Source organism: Colletotrichum fructicola (genome assembly GCF_000319635.2).
Source record: "Colletotrichum fructicola Nara gc5 chromosome Unknown KSG_Nara_v1_contig02, whole genome shotgun sequence".
Taxonomy (NCBI): Eukaryota; Fungi; Ascomycota; class Sordariomycetes; order Glomerellales; family Glomerellaceae; genus Colletotrichum; species Colletotrichum fructicola.
Window position 1 is genome coordinate 846,193 of NW_027094052.1, and position 24,316 is coordinate 870,508.

General features: G+C 53.8%; 8 protein-coding genes across 8 annotated transcripts; 4 read left to right on the forward strand and 4 right to left on the reverse strand.

Moving 5' to 3' along the window:
* Window positions 1–1,959: 1,959 nt before the first annotated feature.
* On the forward strand, window positions 1,960–4,087 carry patO (FAD-linked oxidoreductase patO; the record flags this gene model as incomplete). Its single annotated transcript, XM_032031852.1, has 4 exons — window positions 1,960–2,056; window positions 2,118–2,484; window positions 2,538–2,940; window positions 2,993–4,087. 4 exons carry the CDS (start codon window positions 1,960–1,962, stop codon window positions 4,085–4,087), a joined length of 1,962 nt encoding a protein of 653 aa, XP_031888950.1.
* Window positions 4,088–4,819: 732 nt separating this feature from the next.
* On the forward strand, window positions 4,820–6,438 carry CGGC5_v002941 (Secondary metabolism regulator LAE1; the record flags this gene model as incomplete). The annotated part of the gene is made up of 9 exons (XM_066151050.1): window positions 4,820–4,921; window positions 4,986–5,009; window positions 5,074–5,167; window positions 5,236–5,277; window positions 5,331–5,485; window positions 5,536–5,573; window positions 5,638–5,775; window positions 5,907–6,326; window positions 6,396–6,438. 9 exons carry the CDS (start codon window positions 4,820–4,822, stop codon window positions 6,436–6,438), a joined length of 1,056 nt encoding a protein of 351 aa, XP_066009558.1.
* Window positions 6,439–6,955: 517 nt separating this feature from the next.
* lolP1-8 (Cytochrome P450 monooxygenase lolP1) lies at window positions 6,956–8,741 on the forward strand (the record flags this gene model as incomplete). The annotated part of the gene is made up of 6 exons (XM_032031854.1): window positions 6,956–7,142; window positions 7,194–7,390; window positions 7,453–7,811; window positions 7,871–7,996; window positions 8,056–8,554; window positions 8,616–8,741. The coding sequence occupies 6 exons, from the start codon at window positions 6,956–6,958 to the stop codon at window positions 8,739–8,741; spliced, it is 1,494 nt and encodes a 497-aa protein (XP_031888952.1).
* Window positions 8,742–8,938: 197 nt separating this feature from the next.
* Window positions 8,939–10,891, reverse strand: cocE-8 (Cocaine esterase; the record flags this gene model as incomplete). Its single annotated transcript, XM_032031855.1, has 1 exon — window positions 8,939–10,891. One exon carries the CDS (start codon window positions 10,889–10,891, stop codon window positions 8,939–8,941), a length of 1,953 nt encoding a protein of 650 aa, XP_031888945.1.
* Window positions 10,892–16,051: 5,160 nt separating this feature from the next.
* On the forward strand, window positions 16,052–19,241 carry NIA1 (Nitrate reductase [NADH] 1; the record flags this gene model as incomplete). Its single annotated transcript, XM_032031856.1, has 3 exons — window positions 16,052–18,191; window positions 18,239–19,153; window positions 19,201–19,241. The coding sequence occupies 3 exons, from the start codon at window positions 16,052–16,054 to the stop codon at window positions 19,239–19,241; spliced, it is 3,096 nt and encodes a 1,031-aa protein (XP_031888944.1).
* A 49-nt stretch (window positions 19,242–19,290) lies between these two features.
* On the reverse strand, window positions 19,291–20,272 carry CGGC5_v002945 (Extracellular metalloprotease; the record flags this gene model as incomplete). The annotated part of the gene is made up of 3 exons (XM_032031859.1): window positions 19,291–19,366; window positions 19,419–19,987; window positions 20,042–20,272. The coding sequence occupies 3 exons, from the start codon at window positions 20,270–20,272 to the stop codon at window positions 19,291–19,293; spliced, it is 876 nt and encodes a 291-aa protein (XP_031888711.1).
* A 459-nt stretch (window positions 20,273–20,731) lies between these two features.
* CGGC5_v002946 (uncharacterized protein) lies at window positions 20,732–21,473 on the reverse strand (the record flags this gene model as incomplete). The annotated part of the gene is made up of 4 exons (XM_032031860.2): window positions 20,732–20,768; window positions 20,831–20,891; window positions 21,080–21,380; window positions 21,465–21,473. The coding sequence occupies 4 exons, from the start codon at window positions 21,471–21,473 to the stop codon at window positions 20,732–20,734; spliced, it is 408 nt and encodes a 135-aa protein (XP_031888712.2).
* A 588-nt stretch (window positions 21,474–22,061) lies between these two features.
* Window positions 22,062–23,882, reverse strand: plg7 (putative phospholipase A2; the record flags this gene model as incomplete). Its single annotated transcript, XM_032031861.1, has 2 exons — window positions 22,062–23,490; window positions 23,551–23,882. 2 exons carry the CDS (start codon window positions 23,880–23,882, stop codon window positions 22,062–22,064), a joined length of 1,761 nt encoding a protein of 586 aa, XP_031888709.1.
* Between the last annotated feature and the right edge of the window lie 434 nt (window positions 23,883–24,316).

Here is a 24,316-nt window from a genome sequence, read left to right on the forward strand (position 1 = left end):
CATTTATATCTGATCTTGCTGTTGGACTTGTTCCGATCCTTGTGCTTGCATTGTAGGCTGAGCGGTAGCTGGAGGCTGAGACTGCTGCCCCTGAGCAGGTTGATCGTTGTCACCAGCCATTTTGAGCGTATCTTGTTACCATGTGGAGTTGCTTTCGGAAGAATCCTTCAGAGAGAGTGAAAATTCATCGAGCTCCAAGTCATTAGCAGCATTTATAAGTTCATGGAATATTCATGGCGGGACTGTGAATTCCTGCTAGTTGTCGCGGTGAATGGAATCTACCTATGGCGTGTTATCTGCCGCCAGAGTGAATCGTTGGATTGGATGAAGTCAAACCCTAGGGGCTTCAATTGTCAGCTCCATCGAGCGTATTCGTACCTGATACGATTTGATATTATGGAGTCCAGTATGAATTTACAACGAGAAAGGTTCCATATCCGCTTCTTTAGCAAACCTTGTTTTGTGACTGCAGACGTTGCTACAAGTAAAAATATTCGAGGCCGTCAACCGAGGAATGCTTTAACAACCTCTTTTTTAATCTAGAAACGATTATGAAAAGCCCTGCTTCCTGCTTGTCAAAGGCTGAAGATGGAAGCTGAATTGCATGTAAGGCACAATACGGTTTGTTAGGTGTTGGAAAGCTGATTCTCTATATCACTAGCGCAGAGCAAAGTTAATGACTCTGACGAGCTCGTTAGACATGACGATCAGCTCAAGGCAATCGAACGGAATGACCCGGGTCTCCGCTCCGATCCTCCGTCAAAGATCAGCATTCGCGCGCCCGCCGGCACGTCCGCATTCACGAGTCAGTCTCCAGATCTCTCAACTTCATGGAATGCAGGTACTCCCTCACCAATTGACATTCACCTTTGCGTCCGAGTTTCTGATCGGGTCTCATTCCGACTTTTGGTGCCATTGTCCGTGGGTTTTGACTTCGCGTCCGCATTCTAGAACGATAAGCAGTTCCAGAACGACCCTGGATCATCGTCCGTCTTGGCTTTCAAGGTTCACAGAGGTTCCTTGCGTTGCCGAGTTGTCGTGAACTTGGGTATCTAAACAAGCGGCTTGGCAAGTGGCAAGGGAATATCTAGCGCCCCTGAGATGATGCAGGACCGGCGGGACATTAGGCCCCGACGGCTCAAAGTCAGCCAATGCTTTCGAAGCAGAGCGGGATGCAATTCTAGGCCTTACTCATGTTGCGGTGAGCAAAGGCCTCCAGTGAAAGCCGCGAAAAGCATTAATCCTCTACAAGCTGTCAAAGACATAACTTAGGGACATGTCTCGTTAGCGAAAGCTGACGTTGAAAAAAGGTCGGCTCCCCGTAAAATAAAGCACACACACCTGCGGCACGGTCACGGCTCTTCAGCGAACCACCCGCAGCAAACTGCCGCCAGTACCGTGAATGCCGCTGTTTGTCGACGCAAACGGCGGGTTGCTGGGGGCATTTTGGGGGCTACAAGGTAATTAATTTCGCCCAAACCCTGTCCTGCCAAGGCTTCGTATAGGAGGGACCCCTGCTAGACTATGGCGAAGCCCCCCCATCTGCAGTCGAGAAGCAGAAAAAAAAAACTCTCTGGGATGAGCATCCTGTTTCTGCATCTCAGGTGGTGCAGTTTTGACGGCGCTCCTGTGCGATGGAGTCTCATTTTGCATGCGGACATACGCTGCATATTCGGTAGCCAAGTCCATATTCCCTCGTGGCAAGAGCTTGGATCCCGGCTGCTCGGGATGGGATCATGCGGCTCAGGACCAATAGCTTGCAAATAGCCACGTGTGTGGGGGTGGGAAGTTGAGGAATGGTCCGACGCGGCGGTGATCTTCTGCGTGTATATAGCCGTGGGTGAGGAGCATGTCGATCATGAATGACTCTCTTTTCCCCTCTTCTCTTCATCCCTCCAGCATCCAAGCTCAGCGGATCTTACACTCCTTTGAAGACAAGTCTTCCTCCATCTTGTCAAGATGCCTTCTCTCGGAAGAGCTCTGCTGCTCGCCGCGGCCATGCCGCTGGCCAGCTTCGTCGGCGCCCAGAACATCGTCGTCGACGGAGAAGCCATTGGTAAGTGGGGCCTATGTCCCGTCAGTCCTCTTCACCGGAGTCTCAACTAACCTGCTCACAGAGGCCAACGAGGTCACCGTTGCCCCCGCCGCCGAGGAGTTCCCCGAGGCTGAGATCCCGGAGGAGACTGTCCAGTTGACTGACGCCGTGCTGGCCAACCTCACCCAGCTCGAGCTCAGCAACATTTCGCTCTTTACCTTCCCTGACACTGAGGGCGTTGAGAAGCGCGCCCTCCCCAACAACAAGTGCAAGACCTTCCCCGGCGACCTGTTCTACCCCACCGAGCTCGTCTGGAAGGTCTTCAACCTTCTGACTGGCGGTGCTCTCATCAAGACTGTCCCTCTTGGTGCTGCCTGCTACCAGGGTGAGCACTACGATGCCGAGAAGTGCCAGTACCTCCTCGACAACTGGTCCAACTCTGATACTCAGTGAGTAGCTACACGCGACTATCATACCAGTACCGTTGACTAACTCTTTGAAGCGATGAGGACCCTACCTCCGTCATGTCCCCCATCTACCAGGGCGCCACCTGCCAGCCTCAGAACGCCGCCAATAACCAGACTTGCGAGCTGGGCGGCTTCCCTCTCTACTCCGTCAAGGCCACCAATGTCGCCCAGATCCAGCTTGCTATCAACTTCGCTCGCAACCTCAACCTCCGTCTGGTTGTCCGCAACACTGGCCACGACTTCCTTGGCAAGAACACCGGTGCCGGTTCCTTGTCCATCTGGACCCACAACCTGAAGGGTCTCAAGTTCATCAAGAACTACGAGTCTGCTGGAGGCTACAAGGGCCCTGCTTTCAAGCTTGGTGCTGGTATCCAGGTCTCTGAGCTGTACGAGGCTGCCAACAAGGAGGGCTACACCGCTGTTGGCGGCGAGTGCCGCGTAAGTTATCAACGCCTCATGCCTTTTCGAAACACTGCTAACTGGGCGATAGTCTGTTGGTGTCACTGGTGGTTACCTTGCCGGTGGTGGCCACTCCCCCATGAGCCCCGTTGCCGGTCTTGGCAGTGACCACATCCTCTCTGTCGACATCGTCACTCCCGATGGCCGCCACGTCACCGCCGACGACAAGAACAACAGCGACCTCTTCTGGGCTGTCCGTGGTGGCGGTGGTTCTACCTGGGGTGTCGTCACCTCCATGACCGTCCGCGTGTACCCCAAGAAGCAGTTCTCCGGACTCACCTGGAGCCTCAACACCGCTGAGAAGAACATCTCCAGCACCGTCTTCTGGTCCGCCATGGAGGCCTACTGGCGCCGCTTCCCCGACTTCTCCGCCAGCCACAGCTACGGCTACTCCACCCTCTTCCCCGCCGGCAACGGTGCCTTCCTCTGGAGCATGCGGCCCTGGCTCGTGCCCGGCATGGCTCTCGACGACTTCAAGGCCATGGTCGCTCCCCTTTTCGAGGAGTGGGCCACTCTCGGCTTCAAGGTCGAGCCTGAGTACTTTGAGCACGACAACTTCTACGACACCTGGAAGAACCACTTCCCCATGGAGAGCGTCGGCAGCGCCACCATCCGCACTGCCTCTCGTCTCATCCCCAAGGCCAACTGGGAGGATGCCGCTCTCCTGAACGAGACCATTTCTACTCTCAGAGGCATCATCGAGGAGGGCTCTGCGCTGATCCAGTACAACATGAACGCCGCCGCCCCCGCCGAGACCACCGAGAGCGCCGCCAACCCCGCCTGGCGTGAGAACCTCATGTTCGCCATCATTGGAGGCGGATGGGCCGACACCGCCACCACCGAGGAGGTCAAGACTGCCAACGTCCGCATCACCCAGGACTGGATGGGCAGACTCCGCAAGATCACCCCCGGCAGCGGTGGTTACGGCAACGAGGGAGACGTCATGGAGCCTGACTTTGGCCAGGCCTTCTTCGGATCCAACTACGCTCGTCTGGTTGAGCTCAAGAAGAAGATTGACCCCTGGGGAGTATTCTACGCCCCTACTGCTGTCGGCAGTGAGGACTGGTACATTGCCCGCCAGAACGACTGGCTCACCCTCCAGACTGACCGTCTCTGCCGCAAGTAAATATAATGTAATTATTGGTTGATGAAAGGTGACCAAGCATGGAGTTGGGTAGCGGCTTCAATTGAAATAAACTTGTTATCACGTCCATCTGCAAGAAAAATCCCCTCGTACAGTGCAATGGTGATACTTTGTGATCATTTACCGCAGCTATCTGAATTTCTACGTAGCATTTGCGCCGATGTCGCCAAATCCATTCATGGTGCCAATGTCAGATCATTTGTGGCGGCAAAGCTCCAGACGACACGACCCCGAATCTCCCTCCATGGCGACAAGAAGTAACGTCGTCGTTTCCTTATGCCTCCAACACCGAATACCGGGGTTTGGAAGCGGTAAAGGCATAGTGTTTTCGGACGATCATTTTTCCTGTCTTCTCGGTTTGGTATTCCGTGTTGCTGGGCTTGACGAAACACTTGCCTTTTATGGCCACGGCCATGTACGTTGGCGTTGGTAACATACGAGGAAGGATATTTGGCCGCTCTAATTCGTCCAAACCAATGGATCTTTTGCCTTTTTCAGGAGCCGTGTCCGAAGAGAAGCATGATAAGATCCGAGCGAACCGTTACCCAGTCACACAGAGGGGTAAGTAGCTGCATTTTACTCCTCCCATCTACACCTTTTTGTTAAGGCAGAGTCTGTCGCTGCTGTAGCATCGGGAATCTACCCATAGCAAAGCTCACAAACCTTTAGCTAAATAATCGCTCGGTCAAGCTACTAAAAGCAATATAACCCATCATGTCGGATCCGAATGTCGCAGACGCTGCGCAACCCGCTGTGCCGACTGCCACCGCCAGCAATGTCCTTGACCATGAGTTGGTCCTCGAAGCTGACGAGCAGGTAAGTATCCGTCTTCTTGCCGTAATGGATCCCGACCAACTTGGTCGCTAATCATAGTTGACAGGATGATAACTCAGAAGTAGAAGTTGTCAGTCTGATGTGGCGTCGTGGGGTGCAGTATGTCGCGAAGCTGACTTGACTACAATACCCAGCCTAGCATTGCCTCATCAACTGCAAGTGTTTCAAGCTCCATATTGGATTACCGTCGCGAAAATGGTAGAACGTATCACAGATACAAAGACAGCAGTAAATATCTCCATGCCATAAATAGCACTGCGAAATCAGGGCGACATTCACTGAGCATCAATGTACAGAATACAACTTGCCCAACGATGACAGAGAGATGGACAGACTCGGTATGTCTCTTCTATGGTCGACGGATGAGTTTCAATGTTGACGTGTCTACTAGATTTACAGCATCACATGTTCCTTCTTTCTTTCAACGACAAGCTTGGAACTGCTCCACCAAACGAACCAGGAGCCAAGGTCGGGCGTGTTCTTGATGTTGGCACTGGCACTGGGATATGGGCGATGGACTTCGGCGACGCGCATCCCGAGGCAGATGTCTGTGATTGACGATGACATGCTTGAAAATTATTTCTAACTAATCACAGGTGCTTGGCATTGATCTTTCAGCCATCCAACCAGAATAGTAAGATCCTCGCTCTTGGATGAATATCATTGCCATCAGAACTCTCGCGAACTAACCCCAAAAGTACCCCTCCTAACGTGAAGTTCGAGATCGACGACCTCGAAGAACCTTGGACCTTCTCTCAGCCGTTCGATTACATTCACAGCCGGCTCATGAACTCGGCCGTTAGTGACTGGAAGGGTTACGTACAAAAGTGCTTCGAGTAAGTGAATGTTTTACCTCAAACTTTGTTCGTGTTTCCTAGGTCGCTATTCGCAAACTACCTCCACAACCCTACTCATAGCTCGCACTGGTGGGCATCTTGACAGAGCTGATCCATCTTCCGCATTTTAGGAATTTGAAGCCTGGTGGATACTTGGAGCTGATCGAGGTTGATCCGTTTCTCAACTGCGACGACGGTACCCTGAAGCCTGACCACTCCGTCATGAAAACTCTCATGCTTCTCATGGAGGCCGCACAGAAGCTTGGCGCCGCTTACCAGGACCCAACAGAGCTGAAGTCCATGATGATCGAAGCTGGCTTTACCGATGTGATTATGCAGCAGCTGAAGTGGCCTACTAATCCTTGGCCGAAGGAAAAGCGGTACAAGGAACTTGGCCTGTGGGGAGCGGAAAACATGGACGAGGGGTGGGAAGCAATCTGCATGGCACCCCTTACTCGAGCTTTCGGGTGGACCCGCGAGGAGGTTCTACTCATGATGGTGCAGAATCGCAAAGATTTCCACGACAAAAACATTCATGCCTATATATCGATGTGAGTCTTTTGAAACAGGATTCCGTCCGCGGATTTGGCCACACGCCTTGCTTACGACGTATTTCTTAGCTGGGCCATTCACGGGAAGAAGCCCGAGGAAAAGGCAGCTTGACCTTTAGACACTTAGCTGCAAACCTGTCATCCTTCTCCCTCCAGAAGACTCATCGGGGAGGTGGGCTTTTTCTATTCGTCTTAACTGTAGATAGTGGCTTTTTGAAGTTGTCTTCGATTCATTTTGGTTTTCTATCGTGCCTAGCCAAGGTTCTTGGTAATGTGCCGACGTGACTTTTCAATCCATTGGCAGAGAACAGCCCCAACTGCTGTCCAGACCCATGGGTTTCGCATCGTGCGATGGAAATCTCAATCATGTCGGCAGAATGACGAAAAAGGAACATTACGCGAAATGCGACAAGTCGTTTAGCAGAAAAGATCTCAGAAGCGCCCGATGTCACCTGGACATCTGAAAGCGGCTATCGACCACCACGTGCCGCGTCGCGCTAAAGGTGGCAGCTGAGACCTCAACCCCCATCATTCTTCGTTAGCCTCCATCTTCATGGTTCTTCACCGACATCATCCAGCGGATATCTCATGCATACCGTGGCCTGAAAGAATCCAAGAAGCATTTGAACATGGGTTTCGTGATTCTCTTCGCCGTCCTGGCGGTCGGCGGCCTCCTCGCGAGGGAGTTCTGGCTTTGGTACCGCTTATCACATGTCCCAGGACCGTTCTGGCACGCGATCACCGGCTTTTCCATGGCGCGCGCAGCGCTCAACGGATCAGTTCACGAGTACTACATGGAACTTCACGAGAAATACGGTGAGCGCTGGGTTTTGACGCCTGCCTGATATGCGCGCTGAGATTCCATAGGCCCTCTTGTCCGAATCGGACCAAACACCGTCATATTCAGCGATCCCGATACCTTAAAAAGGATCGCGGCTGCGCGGAGCAAATACACGAAAGGCGAGTGGTACGCAGTTGGAAGAACGACGCCGGGCGAGGATCACCTTTTTTCGATGCGCGATGAGGAGAAGCGGAAACATTTGAAGAGCAAAATGGGCCCAGGTGTAAGTCCAGCTCACGCAGCGAAAATAGGTCTTTGACCTGCAGCTCCCACTGACATTTTCAGTATTCCGGCCTTGAAAACGGTGGTTTCGAAGCTGGTATTGACAAACAAATTGCCGCATTTATTGACCTCATCGACACTAAGTACATTTCCACACCAAACGTGTTCAGACCCATGGACATGGCCAGCAAGTCGACGTACTTTGCCCTGGATGTAATCAGTGAGCTTGGTTTCGGCCACGCATACGGCTTCTTGAAGGAAGATCGTGACCTGTATCAATATGTTGCTACAAAGGACGCCTTTTTCCCAGTGATGATCACGATGGGAAACGTACCCTGGCTGGCCAAGCTCATGCACAGCTGGCCTCTTAACCTGGGGCTGCCGAAGTCAGCAGATTCGGCCGGCTTCGGGGCACTTATGGGGTGAGATCTAATCAAAGTAAAGATGGAGAAAGAACATTGGCATTAACCTGTGGCGTCAGGTTTGCGAAGACATTTGTCGACGGCAGATTGGCCCCCGATACGAAACCAGGGAAAGACATGATACAGTCCTTCATCAACGCCGGTCTCACTCGAGAAGAGTTGACACAGGAGGTCTATGTGGAAACGTACGTCTTTTACCAACCTGCGTCTATTTGTCACAAAAGCTTAGGCTAACAACGTTCAGAATCGCTGGATCAGATACGACAGCCACTGCCATCCGCATGATACTGCTGTCGCTTTTATCGAACCCTTCCGCGTTCGCAGCGCTTCGTACAGAGATAGATGCTGGCATTGCTGCTGGAATGCTGAGCTTTCCGGTCAGAGACTCAGAGGCCAAGTCCATGCCATATCTTCAAGCAGTCATCCGAGAAGGACTTCGTCTCTACCCACCCTCAACCGGCGTTGTGAGCAAAGAGGTGCCGCAAGGAGGCGACGCCATTCACGGTTACAAATTGCCGGCAGGAACGCAGCTAGGAGAGAACGTCTGCAGCATTGGGAGAACAAGAGAGGTCTTTGGTCCTGACGCTCATCTTTTCAGGCCGGAAAGATGGATTGAGGCTGGTAATGACAACGAGAAGTTCAGGATGATGATTGCAACCACAGACCTCGTATTCGGATTTGGCAAGTTCTACTGCATGGGTAGAAATATCGCGCTCATGGAGCTGAATAAGATTTTCGTCGAGGTAAGCTCTCCCACGACGCCGTTCTGGTTGCTTTATGCTACCGACAAGCTAACCGTCGTAGCTCCTTCGGAGATACGACTTTGCCATTGCCAAACCTGAGAAGCCCTTGAAGCTTTGGAGTGCTGGATTTTGGATAACGCATGACTTTTGGCTGAGAATCTCAAGGCGCAATGGCCGGGGCAGGTAGAGATTACATGCCTTGGGGATTAATACTTGAAGAGTCTCAAGTCATCTTCATTGTTTTTGCATCGAGAAGATTCCACACGTTGTATTGAAGAGCCTAATTAATGTTTACACCGCAGGCATTTCTTACTGTTCACATTGCAGCCATCGTCTTCTTCTGCGCACCTGCCAGTGCCAGTGTGGAGGCTCCTACTGTGGAGTTCAAAAGCTGTGACTGCTAGTTGTGTTCAAAGGCAAGAGAACATGGCTGTCATATTTACCACCAAAGTGGAGGATATGAGACCCTTTGTTGCGAGTTGTAGAGGTCTTGGTTCTCTGCGCTTCCACGAAGAGAGGGTTGGTAGAGTTCCCACCCAGCTGCTGCATAGTGGGGCTTGTACCCGGCACATAGGTTCCATTCTCCTCCGGAATTTCAATGCCTGCAACTCCAAATCCCATGTCCAAAGTTGATGGTGTCAGCACAGTTGGAGAAACTGTGAGAACTATTTTCTCGCCCGGATGGAACCGCAGAGCTGTTGGCCATAGACCGATGTCAACAGGAACGATTTCGCCAGAACTCAGCAAGTCCTCTCGTTCATGCAACAGGTAAGGCTCAGATGGAGTCGACCGAGTCTCGTCGAGTGCTCTGCGGGAAACGCGAATGTTTCCACGGGCCGCAGGATCGGTGCTTTCTGCACTACCAACCCGAGGAAACGGGTTGCCTTGAGCATCTCTCTTCTCGACCGTGATAACAAGCTCCAGATCATCTGAACCTTTCGCCTCCACCCAAAGACGGACTTTGACGTACCCGATGATCTCAACAACGTCTGTGACTGTGTAAGAGAACAGCACGCCAGTGGTATTCGCGTTGACTCCATAGGATACGGAGGTGGATGAGGGAATAGGATGGTGACTGAGGGTCCGGTTGGAGCCGAGGAAGAGGGTGGTAGACTGCAGATCCGGCACAGGCCAGTCCTCGACAACGCGACCGACAGTGTCATTGGAGCCGGGGTCAAGAACAGAAATTCGTACTCGTGGTGTCTGCTCCCAGTCGTTCGGGCTGTCTTTGAGAAAACGATCGAAAAAGGCACGTAGCTCTTCAGTGTGTTCCTGGACGTAAAAGTCCTGCCACTCGTGAGTATTGTGCACCCGAAGCCACTTCTTATCGGAGCTGATGTGCCGAAACCCGTCAAAGGTGCCGTGAGTGTGCGCGAGATTGGTGTAGCTCGCCACGACATAAGCTGGAACTGTGATATTATTCAAGTTAGGGCTCCGATTCCGCCAGTAAATGTTGTCCAAACTGTTGTTCAACATCATCCTGGGGGTGTCTTCGACATAGTTATTTCCTGAGAAAGTAGTTATGATGGCCTCTTCGAAGCCTAAGTTCCCAAGTCCAAACGATGTTGCTGCTGCCCGCAAGATATCCGTAGCGCCCTCCCAGGGGGCAATGGCTGCCAGGTGTGGGGGTTGCGACGCCGCAATGTGCCACTGTGAGATTGCGAGAAATGAGTTCCCGGCCATGCCTATCTTCCCATTGCTCCAGGATTGGTCTGCAGCCCATTCAATAAAGTCGTATCCATCTTCGGCGAGTTGGCGGCCCCAGTAGGTGATGTTACCCTCCGAGGCGTAAGCTCCGCGGGCGTCGGGGTTCAATATGGCGTATCCCTTGGCTACCCAGTAGGCCGGGTCAGGGGCTTCAAACTTTTGCAGCTCGGAAACAAGGGAAAGGGGAACATTCGACCGGTTCGCGAGGTCATCGAGCCACTGGCCTCCGATTTGTTTTCCGTAAGGACTCCAAGCCACAATTGCTGGGACAGGCTGATCTCCGACCGGACGAAAGACATCTGTGTAGATGGTAATGCCGTCGCGGAGGGTGACCGGGACATCCCTCTCGAACACGATGTCACAGCTCAGAGGCATTGCCCCCTCCCTGCGAATGGTCCCGTTCTTGAGGAGCAAGGTTTCCTGCTTGAACACAGGGTAACGAGCTCGCGGTGCGTTGGTTGGAAGTAGACGGCGCATGAAGACTGGGTAGGCATCGTCGCCATGAATGCGTACGGTGCCTTGGACTACATCTGGCTCAGAAGCCTGAAGGAGTGAGTTGGCGCCAGCCTGGCCAGCACCAAAAATGACTGACAGGCAGGCTGTGAATGAGAAAAGAGTGAGAGATTTCATGATTGCAGTGGCTAGAAATCGAAATGGGTGTGTTGTAAGACGGATAGTACATGATCTTCCGGAAGAGGACTGTGGGCTTTATAGCTCGAAGCTGCCTTTCTGAACTTGATCAGTCCATCAACCATCTCCGTTCAGTGTATGGTCCGGCAGTCCGGCTTCATCGAAGTTGTCCGAATCCCTTTCGCTGCCATAAGTAACCAACTTTGGCTTACACAATCATATGGCCGAACTACCGAAGCAATCTCATCCACGACCCTGTGTCTCCATGTTAGTTTGAACGGCATTCAAAGGCTTGCTCGCCCGTCGGAAAGTGGAGATTCTCAGGAAAACGCGGGCAACGTAGTTTAGGCAGTGCAGCGCTTGCTGGGCTCGAGAAGTCTAGTAGCTCATGATGCCGCTTAGTCACGCAGTGCAAGGGATGGAATTAAATAGCAACATCTTTTTGAACTGCTTGCAGAGGCACCTCTCTTTGTCAGAATATTTACTACAAGCTCAGCTACCTTGTTGAGAAGTGGATGCTTTGACAGACCGAGCCTCGATGGTACTAGTCTGGAGAAGGTCATGATGCCGCTTAGTCACAACATCCAGCACAGAATGCGGAAGATCGCAACCTCTCTTGGACTCGCGGGCCAGAAGTGTGTCGCACAGATACCGATCTTGACTTGCGGATATTTACTTTACTTCCCCTCCTCTGAGCCACTTCGTCGAAAACGCCCCCTACGACCAAGGCATTGTGTGGGGCCGTATTACATTGAACACGTAAAACCATCATTTGGAGACTCGGGTCATCTTCAGAGAATCGCAAGTTACTGATTCTAGTGGCCATCTCACGGGTATTCTGCCTTATCCACTTTGAGGCAAACTCCCTGAGGTGGAGAACATTATCGTCCATCATCTTTGTATTTGATTGATTGATGTGACCTTAGCTTGCAACGCCCACCACAATCATCGCTTTTCTTCGCATTAACGCGGAGTGCCTATCACTGCCGGTAGTCTACTTTTGACCGAAGAGCGCATGGAGAGGATCATTTCTGTTCGGGGTTGAATCGGTATGGGGCGGTGTTATCTCGTTCGTCCTTGGCACGATCTGTGCGTTGCTGGTTCACGGATTCTTGATTTCCTCTTATTCGTCCGCTGAGTGGAGGATTAGCATGATCTGTAGTTCTAAAAGCTCGGATTTCATCTTGAATAGTTTCTCAAACCCCTTTGACCCGGCTGGAGGTTCTTTTATCATCCGAAAACCAAGCGCTCATTGGCTATTTGATCTGTGGCTTAGCCTCGTCCATACCCTGTATGGATGATGTGGATATCTGAGCCGAACCCGAGTTGAGCATTTCCCGAGGTTGAAATACACCGAGGCCCACTCTAGGACACCATGCAAGATAACAGAGAAATACCTAGACTGGACGACATAAGCATTGCAGTTCTTGCTCAATTTGTCAGACTGCGGATTCATCCCACAAAAGGTTCCGCTGCGTTCAGAGCTTCCCGGAACAATTCTCGTAGATATTGAATAAGATCGTCTGCAAACATCTACGGGAACTTGAAAATCTGCGTTCACATTCAGTTGTAAAGTGCCACGGAAGGCTCCTGTCAAAGAACAGCAAGTTCTGTGACTTCTCAGTTGCCGAACAATACCTCCAAAGTTTCCGCGGACGAACGAGGAGGGATTCTGAAGACCGAGCAAAGCCGATGTTAATAGCTAGCTGAGTCGAGTTCATGAAAGAAGTCGAGTCAGACTTGAGATCTTCTATTGGGTCTACCTAGCTTGGACAGCTAGCAAGTAAGCGAACTTGATATACGAAAGAAACCTGATCCAGAATGAGAAACACAATGAGATGCGGGTATCAACCATCCCGTGATGAGGCTGTCAATGTCCAAGGTTCCAAACACACATGCTTTCCCCGGTTCAGAGATGTCTCGTCGGTTGTTAGTCCAGTTCTACTACGGATACAGTGCAAAGATATTTACATCGTTTCGCTGCCCCAAAACCTTCAGCACATCGCCGAACAGGAATGACGCTGAGGGTTTCCTGCTAAAAATAGCACTAGCTGATCAGCGCGTGCTCTTTAACAACCTGTTGATTCGTTGACACCAGCGGAAGCAGGTAAGCGACACAGCCTATATTATATAATCAACCTGTGAGGCATCGCGAACCATTCTCTACCTGACATTGGTTGCCTTATTTATATTTTCACTGTCAGATTGTGGCGGTGCCCGAGAAACATGGATATAAACATGTTTCCCTGGCAGCAGGACAACAGCAACACAGCCACTCTCCTCTCTCATTCACGTCAAGGACCAGACAATGTGCTTCTTATTGCTCCAGTGCCAACTTGACCTTTCGTCCCGACAAATACTTCCCATCATCTCCGATGGAGTTCATGCCGCTTTTACCGCCTGTTGATGACAGCGTGGCGAATCCACCAGGCGACCTCTACTCGACGTTGCCGCTTCCACGTGGATCGCGCTCAATTCGAGTGCTAGAGATCGACAATTCTTGGAACGGTGATCCCCAAAGTCCCATTCATGGCAACCTACGGATTATGAAGCTAAGCGACAAGCCCGATTTCAATGCCCTCTCGTACGTCTGGGGGACCTTCGACAGTCCACCGCAAACGATCACAATCGGGCATCACGACATTCCGGTGTCATCAAATTGCTGGTCAGCATTGATGCATCTCAAAACGCGATTTGGAGCAATTGCCGTTTGGATAGATGCAATATGCATCAACCAAGGCGACATCAAAGAGAAAGAAGACCAAGTTCCATTGATGGGTGAGATATACTCTCTGGCAAGGAATGTCTACATCTGGCTGGGAGAAGGCACCCCTGAGTCCGATCAAGCCATCGATTATCTGTCTCAGGCGGGGTTCCAGAAGTATCTTCCTGCAACCACAGGCTTGGACCCAGCCATTTATTGCAACCCAGCCAATCTGTTAGTCTTTGCTTTCACTATATTCTGTAAAAATGGAATATGTGGGCTTGATCACTTGCGAAGATATGGTATGATTATTATGTCGAAGTCTTTACATTATACCATTGTAGTTCTTTCAATCTAACTCTTTTTCAGGAAATCGCGACTTTTTCAAGGACTTCTCTCGAAAATGGCTTAATAGTCTTCCCGATAGTTGGATGACGCAGGATATCTTGAATGACTTTTTCGCTCGAGTCTGGGCAAGCCGAGTGTGGACACTTCAAGAATTTCTTTTAGCGTCGGATCCCATCATCTGCTGTGGATCCAGAGTCTTGCCATGGCGGTCGTTATCGCGGAGCCTCCTATTCATGGAACTGTCGAGCGTTAAATTTCCGTTGAAAATCCCCGAAACCACCACGTTCAAATGGATAGGACTGGCGTTGATCTGGTTCTCAATTCGGCAGCCATCGGCATGGCTTCAACAGAAGTCCCTTGCAACCGGTCTTCCAGAGTATGCTAACTACATCAAGAGAGTCATGAACTATTATTCACGCATGTACTGGTTGTTGATTGGCACTTTTCTGTCCTGTTTGATTGTTATTTTCCTGCTTTCTGGTTAAATTCATATTGTTACTAGTTATCGCAGGGATAGCCAACTTCGATTCCTTGGAGGAATGGTAGGGCTACTTAGAGACATGGCAGAGTGATCTGGATCTTCCATGGGCATGGTCACCAGGCCTGAGTATATTGGTGTTGATACTCGCCTCCATACCCGCCGTGAGTTTTGGAAACAACGATCAGTTGCAACTGGGCGGCAGAATGAACTCAGTCGAGGCAATAATCCAAGAAATTCGAACACGAAAAGCAACGAACCCCAAAGACCAGTCATATGGCATGCATGCCATTCTCCAGAAGCTGGGGCTTTCGCTTACTACACCTGACTACTCAAGAGACCTTGGCGACATACAAAAGGAGCTGTTTATCCAACTCCTGATCTGGACAAAGTCGATCCATCTTCTCATCTGCGCAAACGGACCCCGAGCTGACGGCCAGCCCTCCTGGGTACCGGACTGGCAGCTTAACAGCGATGAGATGTGGCTCAAACCCTCCCAACTGTTTGGACGGACCGGCAACAATGCCACTCCAGGATCCGAGCCCTGGTGGGTGCTTCATGACAATGACAGACTGGTAGTCCGAGGCCGCAAAAATAATCGCATCGACTGGTGTGGAGGTCCGTTTGAACACACCGACGCCGTAATGGACAATTCCAGTACCCACCTTCACAACATTATCATACTACGGGACCAGCATAGCGCCAATGTTGAAAGGGTCAATGCCGGCTGGGGGAGTGTCTTTATAGACACAAGCCTCCGCAGAATTCATCATGTCGACATGGCAGAGGAACCAGTCCGTTTTCCAAATTTTGAACATCTCTGGGCTCTTTGGGATGGTCTGGTTCGAAGTGGGGATAACATCTCGCTCAGGGATGTTTTGGATTCCATGCTAGCCACGCCTGGGCTGATGGAATTTCACACGAGCATATGCAACGAGATGGCCAAGAAGGACAGGTCCGTGTTTGTAACTGCTCCTCACCCATTGGCGACTGGGAACTGCCCCGCCAACACGAAGGTTGGGGATGTGATCTTCCTCGTTGCGGGTGTTGAATGCCCCTTGTCTTGCGCGAGGTTTCTGGAAGCGACAATTACCAACTCATCGGGTTCGCTCTTGTTGATGCCCTGATGTGGGGGCAAGGATGGGCAGATGTCGTCGAAGATGACTTACAGGAAATCGCCTTGTGCTGAACTGCAAGGCACAAAGGGCTCTGGCATTGATGGATCTCATGCAGTTAGTTCTCTTCAGTATCTATTGTAATTCTTACGTATATGTGTCAAGCGCGTGTAAATCCAAATATTAGGTAATGGCATTTCGGTAAATTCAAATCTCGGAGGACGTGCCTTTCTCTTGTTTCTGCTTGACTGCGCCGGAATAGGAAAGGCTGGCGACCATGACTATTGGGCTGGTTGTCGGCTACGCGACAAGTCATCATCGACGGCACAATCGCTAGCTAACGTGGTAACTAAGACACCCGGGTTCTCACAGCAAGAATTTACCGACGTCATTCCATGTGCTATAGTCACATATGTCATAATGAAAGCATTCTCTCTCAATTAATCTTTGATTCTTCGATAGACGTGCTGGAGATCCCCCATCACCTTGGCCACTTTCATACCGAAATCCTGAAAATGGGTGCAACCAGCCATTTCGTCGTCCAGAAACAGGACCATCCAGGCTCCTCTCATCAAGAAATCAATGATGAGCCAAACTGGGGCTCAGGCCACAACCATCGTGTCGGCTTCAAGAACAAAGACAATCGCGTGCCCGGCTACGTGGAAGAATCGAGGGGAAAGCTGGGTGCATATCACACGCGCGTTAGCAATGGAGAGCTCGTCAACTTCGAGGATATCATCAGGGCCCAAGAGAATTTGAGCCTCCGCCATCCAGAGAACCGGTCAGTTGGATGGCGGTATGTGCTGAACGTTACCGAGGAATGGGTCAAGTACGGTCAGAAGTGGCCCGCAAATTTGGAAGCTGAGAAGAAAGCGAAAGAGAAGGAAGCCAAGGAGGGGAATGGAGAAGCCACAAATGGCAGCAGCCAGGACCAGAATGGCCATGATGAGACTCCTTCGGGTCAGAACGGACATCAAGAAGAGGAAGGCCAAGAGAAGCCGGAAAACAAGTACTCCCACCACGAGCTTGCGCTTCTCCGGGGACTGAAACACGAGAGCGACTACATCAAGAAACTTGAAACCAACGACGGAAAACGGGAGTCTCCTCAGAAAAGCCACCGAGAGCACATTGCCATAGACGAAGCCGACCAATTCACCCCTGACAACTGGCTCCCGCGCAGTCCTGAGCTTATCCGCCTCACCGGGAAGCATCCCCTCAACGCCGAGCCCCAGCTTACGAAGCTATTCGACGCGGGGCTAATAACGCCGAATGAGCTTCACTACGTCAGGAACCATGGCCCCGTCCCTCGCCTTCTATGGGAATTCCACACGCTCGACGTGGAGAACGGAAGACTCGTCCTGACAATGGACCAGCTCAAGAACAACTTCGACACGTTCAATATCCCAGTCTATCTCGCCTGCGACGGTAACCGCCGAAAGGAGCTCAACCTCATCCGTAAATCCAAAGGCTTCAACTGGGGCGCCGGCGGAGGTAGCTGCGCCTACTGGAAGGGTCCCCTTCTCAGAGACATCCTCCTCGCAGCCGGAACCCTCGACGAACTCAGCGAAACCAAGCGGTACTGGGTCAACTTCGAAGGCGCAGACGATCTAAGCGAAGGGAAATACGCCACCAGCATCCCCTTCGACTACGCCATGGACCCCATGAACGACGTCCTCCTCGCCTACGAGATGAACGACGTGCCCCTCCCGCCCGACCATGGCTACCCCGTCCGGCTCATCGTCCCGGGCTACGTCGGCGGGCGCAACGTAAAGTGGCTCAAGCGCATCTGGATCTCCGAGACGGAAAACGCCTCGCACTACCACATCTGGGACAACCGCGTGCTGCCGTCCTTCATCACCGACATGGAGAGCGCCCTCGCGGAGACCATGTTCCGCCACCCAAGCACCGCGTGCAACGAGCAGAACCTCAACTCGGTCATCGTGCGCCCCGAGCAGGGTGAGAGGATCAGCCTCGCGGATGCGCAGGGGGGGAAGGTGTACCGCGTCCAGGGGTTTGCGTACGACGGCGGCGGGCATGAGGTGCAGAAGGTGGAGGTGTCGCTGGACGGCGGGGAGACGTGGTTGTACTGCATCCGCGAGTTTCCCGAGGCGCCGATCCGGCATGGGAAGAAGTTCTGGACGTGGTTGCATTGGCATGTGGATGTGCCGCTGGCGCATCTGATCCAGGCGAGGGAGATTAAGGTGCGCTGCTTTAATGTGTTTAAGAACACGCAGCCCGAGAAGCCGGCGTGGAATTTGATGGGGATGATGAACAACTGCTGGTACACGGTCAAGTCGGAAATTGTGGAGGCGGAAGAAGACGGGGGTGCTGCTTGTGTGTTGTTCCGGCATCCTGTTGAGCCTGGGACGGGGGAGGGAGGGTGGATGAAGCCGAGTGTGGTGAACCAGGTTGAGGCGGCGAAGCGTGATGCCGGGACGCCACAGAAGCAGTTTACGAGGGAGGAGATTGAGAAGCATGACAAGGAAGATGACTGCTGGATAGTGGTGGATGGGAAGGTGTATGATGCGACGTCGGTTATGGCGTGGCATCCTGGAGGCAAGGCGCCGATTATGGCGCATGCTGGAAGGGTGCACCAGGAGGCTACGGAGGAGTTCGAAAGTATTCATGATGGATTCGCCTATGAGAAGTTGAACGGTAAGATGAGCTTTGCACCGGCTTTTGGGGGGGTACTGACGTTGCAGAATGCTTGCTCGGTGTTGTCACCGACAAGGCCAAGAACTTCGTCAAGAAGAATGCCGAAAAGGCAGCGGCCGAGAAAGCCAAGGACAGCAGTAACGAGAAGCGGGCGCTGCAAAAGCACAAATGGATTCCTACCAAGCTGATCAACCGCAAAGCGCTCTCGGAGGACACATTCTCCTACACCTTTCAACTACCAGACCACCAGGCAGTTCTGGGACTGGGAACTTGCCAGCACGTCTTGATCGGGTTCCATCTGAAGGACAAGATGCTCGTGCGGTCTTACACGCCGACGCGTCCCATCCTACCAGCTGCGGATAACGCACCCAGCAAGGTAGCTGAGAAGAACGGAAATGGAGTCAAGAAGCATGGCCCCGCAGACGGCGATGGCACATTTGAGATGGTAGTCAAGACGTACTTCCCGACTGATAAGCAGCCCGGCGGAGCCATGTCCAACATCCTGCATTGCATGCCTATCGGAGGCGAGGTAGAGATTCGCGGGCCGACGGGTGAGATCACGTATGAGGGAAACGGTAGGTTCATCATTGACGGTGAGGAGCGCGTGTACCGGCAGGTCTCTCTGGTGCTTGGCGGATCGGGCGTTACGCCGGGGTACTCCCTCGTTGCGAGAATCGTGGAGTCTGGTGATGACGAAACAGAAGTTCGGGTTGTGAATGCGAACAAGACGGAGGACGACATACTTCTCCGAAAGGAGTTTGATGGTTTCGTGAAGAGGAGCGGTGGGAGACTGAAGGTCACGCATGTCTTGAGCCACCCCAGTGGTGAATGGGATGGCTTGAGCGGCCATATTGACGGAAAAGTTCTTAGGAAGAACTTGTTCCCTCCGTCGGATGATAGTGCCGTGTTCCTTTGCGGACCACCGGCGATGATCCAAAAGGCTGCGTTGCCGGCATTGAAAGGTGAGAAGCCACATCTCAAAGTGTTGTGTTGTACTAACTGGTCCCAGAATGGGGTTTCGAGGAGGACGAGAATGTCTTTGGTTTCTAGTCTATTTCTCTTAAAACGTAGAATGCATTTACCAATCGTGTCCTTTGGTCTATCCCTGCCACCTGCGGTAAACCTCAAACTGCTGGTGCATCCTCTCCTCCTGTCCCGGGGTGAACTCCGTCGTGCTATATGTCCAGTCAGCCAATCTCCTTCTGAACCGCCATCATCAGAACTTACCAAGTATCATCAGAGTAATCCATAAAGTTATGAATCGGATCCAACCCAGGCGCATCCGGGCACGAGTCCCTGCCCACAGGACACCCCGAGCTCGCGCCCGCCTGCGCCGGCGTATCCGCCACCTGGTCATTGATCCCGTCGCAGAACCGCCCATGGAACGTGTGATACAGCCCAAACCAGTGCCCGACCTCGTGGATCGCAATGTGCCCCTTGTTCGGGACTACCGTCTCGTTCCCGGCGCTGCTGCGAGGAATCATCCCCGGCATGCTGTCGCCGTTGACCCAGCACCCATCCAGGTAGAACTGCTGGCTGCCGTCCTGCACGACGCCCGCGAGGTTGCAGTAGCCGCCGATGCCCTCGTTCAGGTCGCTGAAGAAGTAGACGTTGAGCGCGTCGTAGGCGCCGCGGCGCGTGGCGGTGCGCCAGGCGACGTAGGCGTCGTAGTCGGGGATGCCGATGCCCTCGTCGTCGTAGAAGCCCTTGCCGGCGACGTCGTCGACGACGCGCGAGACGTTGACGAGGTTGAGGGAGAAGCCGTGGCGAAGGTAGGTTGAGTGCAGGACTTCGAACTGGGCTGTGTGTTAGTCATATGAGTGTTTTGGAGAGGAGGGGGGATGGGTTACCTGGGCGTCCACGGTGGCGTCGCTGATTCTGTCCTGGTTGGCCTCGGTGCTGGCGACGTGGAAGTAGACGTCAACCTCCTTTGGCGCATCTTGCCGCTTGACGTATGTCGGCAGCGAGATCTGAGGGAGCTCAGCCGCGGCGAGGGTGTCGTCGTTGACGCATTGGAGTTTACCCAGCGCCAGGGACGCGCCGAGCGAAAGCAGAACAGTGGTGGCGCGGGGGAACATCATCTTGGCCGTAGGTCGAGCAGATTCCCACCGAAAGGCTAACCAGCAGAACACCTCGAAGCCATCATGAAGCCGTTTGTCACCGCCTATTTAAACAAGAGCAACCTGCCCAGCAATGACGGCACAAATAGCCAAGATAAACATGTCAACCCATGGGCCCATCGTGAACACGAGGGCTTGGGCTCTTGGCAGACTGCTTAAATCGCGAGAAACTCCACCGCGGGGGTGACGCTGGATGCTCGGGGGAGCAAGGATGTCGAGCGAACTGCCGGAATGAGAAAGGCTCCCGAGCCGACGCGCCTCGTATCGCGGGAGTGGACGATGATCCGATCAAAAAGCGTGCATATGGTGCTGTTTACCGTTGGAAGGCGCAATTTAGACGGCATGGAGATGGGAATAACCGTAACCAGCTTCCTGTTGTGGACTTGCTGTCGCGGGAATATCCCAGGTGCCAAGAAGTCATCATGTTAGCGGTTGGCAGAAGATCCCAGCCTTATGCCTGTGGATTGACCTGTGTGAGCTTCCGGAATGAATACGGCAGTGATAACAACCCACACGTACCGATCGGCGAACAGTGGGTTCGGCAAAGACCCGGCGCCGGACCCGGTCGCATCCCGGACCACTGTGGAATCGGCTTCATGATGACCAGTTGCCCGAGCCTGAGACACGTGCTGCTCCATGATTCAAAAGAATCAAAAAATGAATTAGGCTAATGATTCTGGTTGGTGCTGATCTCAAACATCATCCTCCCTCAAAGCTTCGACTTCTCCCTCCTCTGCCCATCCGCCTCACCCCCGGGCTCCGTACTACTCGTCTCCGCCTTCAAACTGACCGGATCGCCCAGCTGCGACGGGTTGCCCGCCTCGTTGTTCTCCTCCGCAATCTGCTTCAGCCGCTTCTTCTCCTTGTCCTGCACCGGGCTGCCGTCCGAGTTCTTCGCGCCGAGGACCCCGCCTTTCTTGTTGGAGGCTCCTCCAGAGCTCTTCTGCGCGCCTTGGTCGCCCTCCGTGGGCACCAGCTTCGACACCTCGGCCTTGAGCGAGACGGGGTCGCCTAGTTGCGAGGGGTTGCCGCCGGCGACGTGCTTGAGGCGCTCGGGTTGCTTTTGCTGCTGCGGTGCGTGTGAGTGGGAAGGACTCGAGCTGGTGCTGGGGCTGGCGCCGAAACGGTCGAGGAGGGAGAAGATTGGGCTTACAGGGGCCATTGTGTGTGTAATGCTTTTGTGCGGTTTTGCTTTTGTGGATGAATTATCGTATCAATGGAGATTCTTTGATTTCGCAGAGAGCTGGAATACGCTGATTTAAGGAGTATTCTCCGTGCTCCCCCTAGTCGAAGCGCAGCCGTTGCAGAATCGATGGCGTTCTGGTGGTTCTTTGACGCCTTCATCTCAATGACGTGTATGACTTGGACCATACGAGACTTACAACCGACGCCGGTCGTGCTGGGCGAAACTACCGGACGATCCTGTCATCGCCCTTTTCCACATTCCAGCAGCCAGAATTCGATTGCAAAAACGCATGTGAAACCCCAGATCGATCCACCCGTTCGTCTCTAGTCTTGGCCCTACATGCAGCCGATCGTCATCACCTGCATCTCCATCGGCTTCTCGATGTCGGTAAAGAATTCTGTTCTAATGTATGTACTCCAGGACTGAGGTATCTACCGCGCGCTCAACGCACGCAATGCTGAAAAATGAGATACAAACCAACAAACTCCGTCTTTAACCCGTAATGCCACCTATAATCGTCAACCCGTGAATTATACACATGTCTATCCGTGTGCCCATCGTGAATTACACCCGCACCGCAGCCGCCTGGTGCTGCGCGGCGCTAGCAACAGCCTGCAACGGCTCCAGCTCCTCCTCCATGTCCCGGTCCGTCTGCTCCACACCGGCAACCTGCGCATTCACACCCTCACTACCCGGAGCCGCGGCTGTCGACGTCGCGGTCGTGGTCGCTGCGCTCGCGGGCGTCTGTTCTGGCGAGCCCATCCCAATGACGTCGATCCACTTCCAGAACTGCACCTTGCCCTCGCTCCTGTCGAAGATGGCCTTGTCGTCCATCAGCCCGTCGTCGGGGCCGTTGTCGCCGTCCTCGTCGCCCGAGATGCCCATCTTGCCAGACCCGGTGCCGTCGACGAGGTCGCCGATCCACGTCCGCGCGACGGGCACGTTGTTCGCGCGGAGCAGCTGCAGCTGTGCACGCAGGTTCAGACGCAGCGCGCGCTCGGGCTCCTCCGAGTTGAAGATCTTCTTGGTCAGCCAGGGGAAGAGGATGCCGAAGTCGGACTGGGAGAGGTGCGCCGAGTTCTCGACGTAGAAGAAGTTGGGCTCGGGGAGGCGCACGCCGCTGCGGCGGAAGGTGGCGGGGGTGAGGACGTTGGAGGACGGCTCCGGGGAGAGGACGCGCGCGGTGACGTGGAGGTGGTCGGTCCACTTGTAGAAGGCGTCGGACTCGACGGCGAGGATGGCGGTGCCGCCGGGCGCGGCGGGCTTGTTGGCGTACGCGGGCAGGGGCAGGTCGAAGAGGGCGGATGAGCCGGGGGCGAGGAGGGGGAAACACCACATGTCGAGGAGCATGGTGACGTTCTTCTCGGTGACCTGCCTGCAGAGGGCGGAGTCGCGGCGCGGGGTGAAGAGAGGCTTGGCCACGTGGGCGAGGGCGGAGGACTCTGCGTAGTAGGTGGTCTTGAGGAACTGGACGATGGAGGCGGAGCCGAAGCTGTGGCCGCCGAAGAGGATGCAGCCGGGGTCGTGGACGTGCAGCTTGTTCTTGAAGGGGGTGAGGGACGGGGTGGACTTGTTGAGGTTGGACATGGCCATGCCGAGGTCGAGATTGAGGGCGACGACGTGGATGAGGCCGAGCTCCCACAGGCGGATGCGCAGCTGGTCCTCGCGGGCCTCGTAGATCTCGGGGCGGGCGTCGTGGTCGAGGCGGACGTAGGGGACGACGCGGCGGGTGTTGCGGAGGAAGTACTGATCCTGCTTGCCGGGGATGCGGACGAAGGAGGCGACGGCGCTGCCATCGCGGTGCTCGGGGCAAATGACGACAATGCCGTGGGAGGCGAGGGAGCCGGCGAGGTGGGAGTATGTGTTGCGGTTGCCGCCGAGGCCGTGGGAGAAGATCATGGTCGGCCAGCGGCGGTTCGGCGTGTCTGGTTCAAGGATCTCGGCGTTCTTGTGGACGGGAATGGTGGTGTAGTGGAGGTGTCGTGGGAGGAAGCTGTTGGAAGCGGATGTCAGTTCAAATTGTCACCAGGAGGAAGACAGACGGAAGACGTACGAGATCATGTCGGCCACCATTGGGCGGATGCCAATGAACTGGGTGTACGCCGAGACATGCTGGCGCTGGGGCGACGGCAGCCAGTTTATCCTCTTGCCGTTGGATTCCGGCACGGCTGGGTAGAAGACGCGGCACTGGACGGTGTGTATCTCGGTGGCCGTGTAGGGCGTCGGGCTGGGCGACTCGAGCTCGGAGACGGGCACCTCGATGTCAACGGTGCCGACCTTGTGCGGGCCGGTGTAGTCGGGGAAGGCCGGCACAGGGCTCAGGCGGGAGAAGAAGGAGGCGACCTTCTCGGCGGCCGTCGGGGGCGCTTGCGCAGCGGGCGACATCTCTGCGTGGCGTTCTGCTCTGCTTCTGCAGTCGTGCTGCTGGCTGTGTGTTTTGACGAGTTCACGGGCAGGATTGGTCGTGGGTTTTCTGGTCTGGTGATGTGATGCTGCGGTGCGCAAAAGGTTGAGAGGATGAAATCGTAGCGCAAGCCCGAGGATGGGAGGAAAAATAAAAAAGAAGGGACCGGATCGGATCGGCTGTAGTCGTGAGGACGTGATCGCGTTATGCCCTTTACAAGCTTTTTGCGGTCGGATATGCGAGTGTCGCGATGGTGTTTTAAACCAATGTTTCCGCCGATTCAAGGTGGTCTGTCGCTCAATGCGGGCTCAATGCGACGGGATGGAAGCAGGGAAAATGTCGCCAGCAAGGTAGGATGCGGAATGCAACCAAGGGAGAGACAGTTTCTCTTCGTCAGCGGAGCCACTACCGAAAG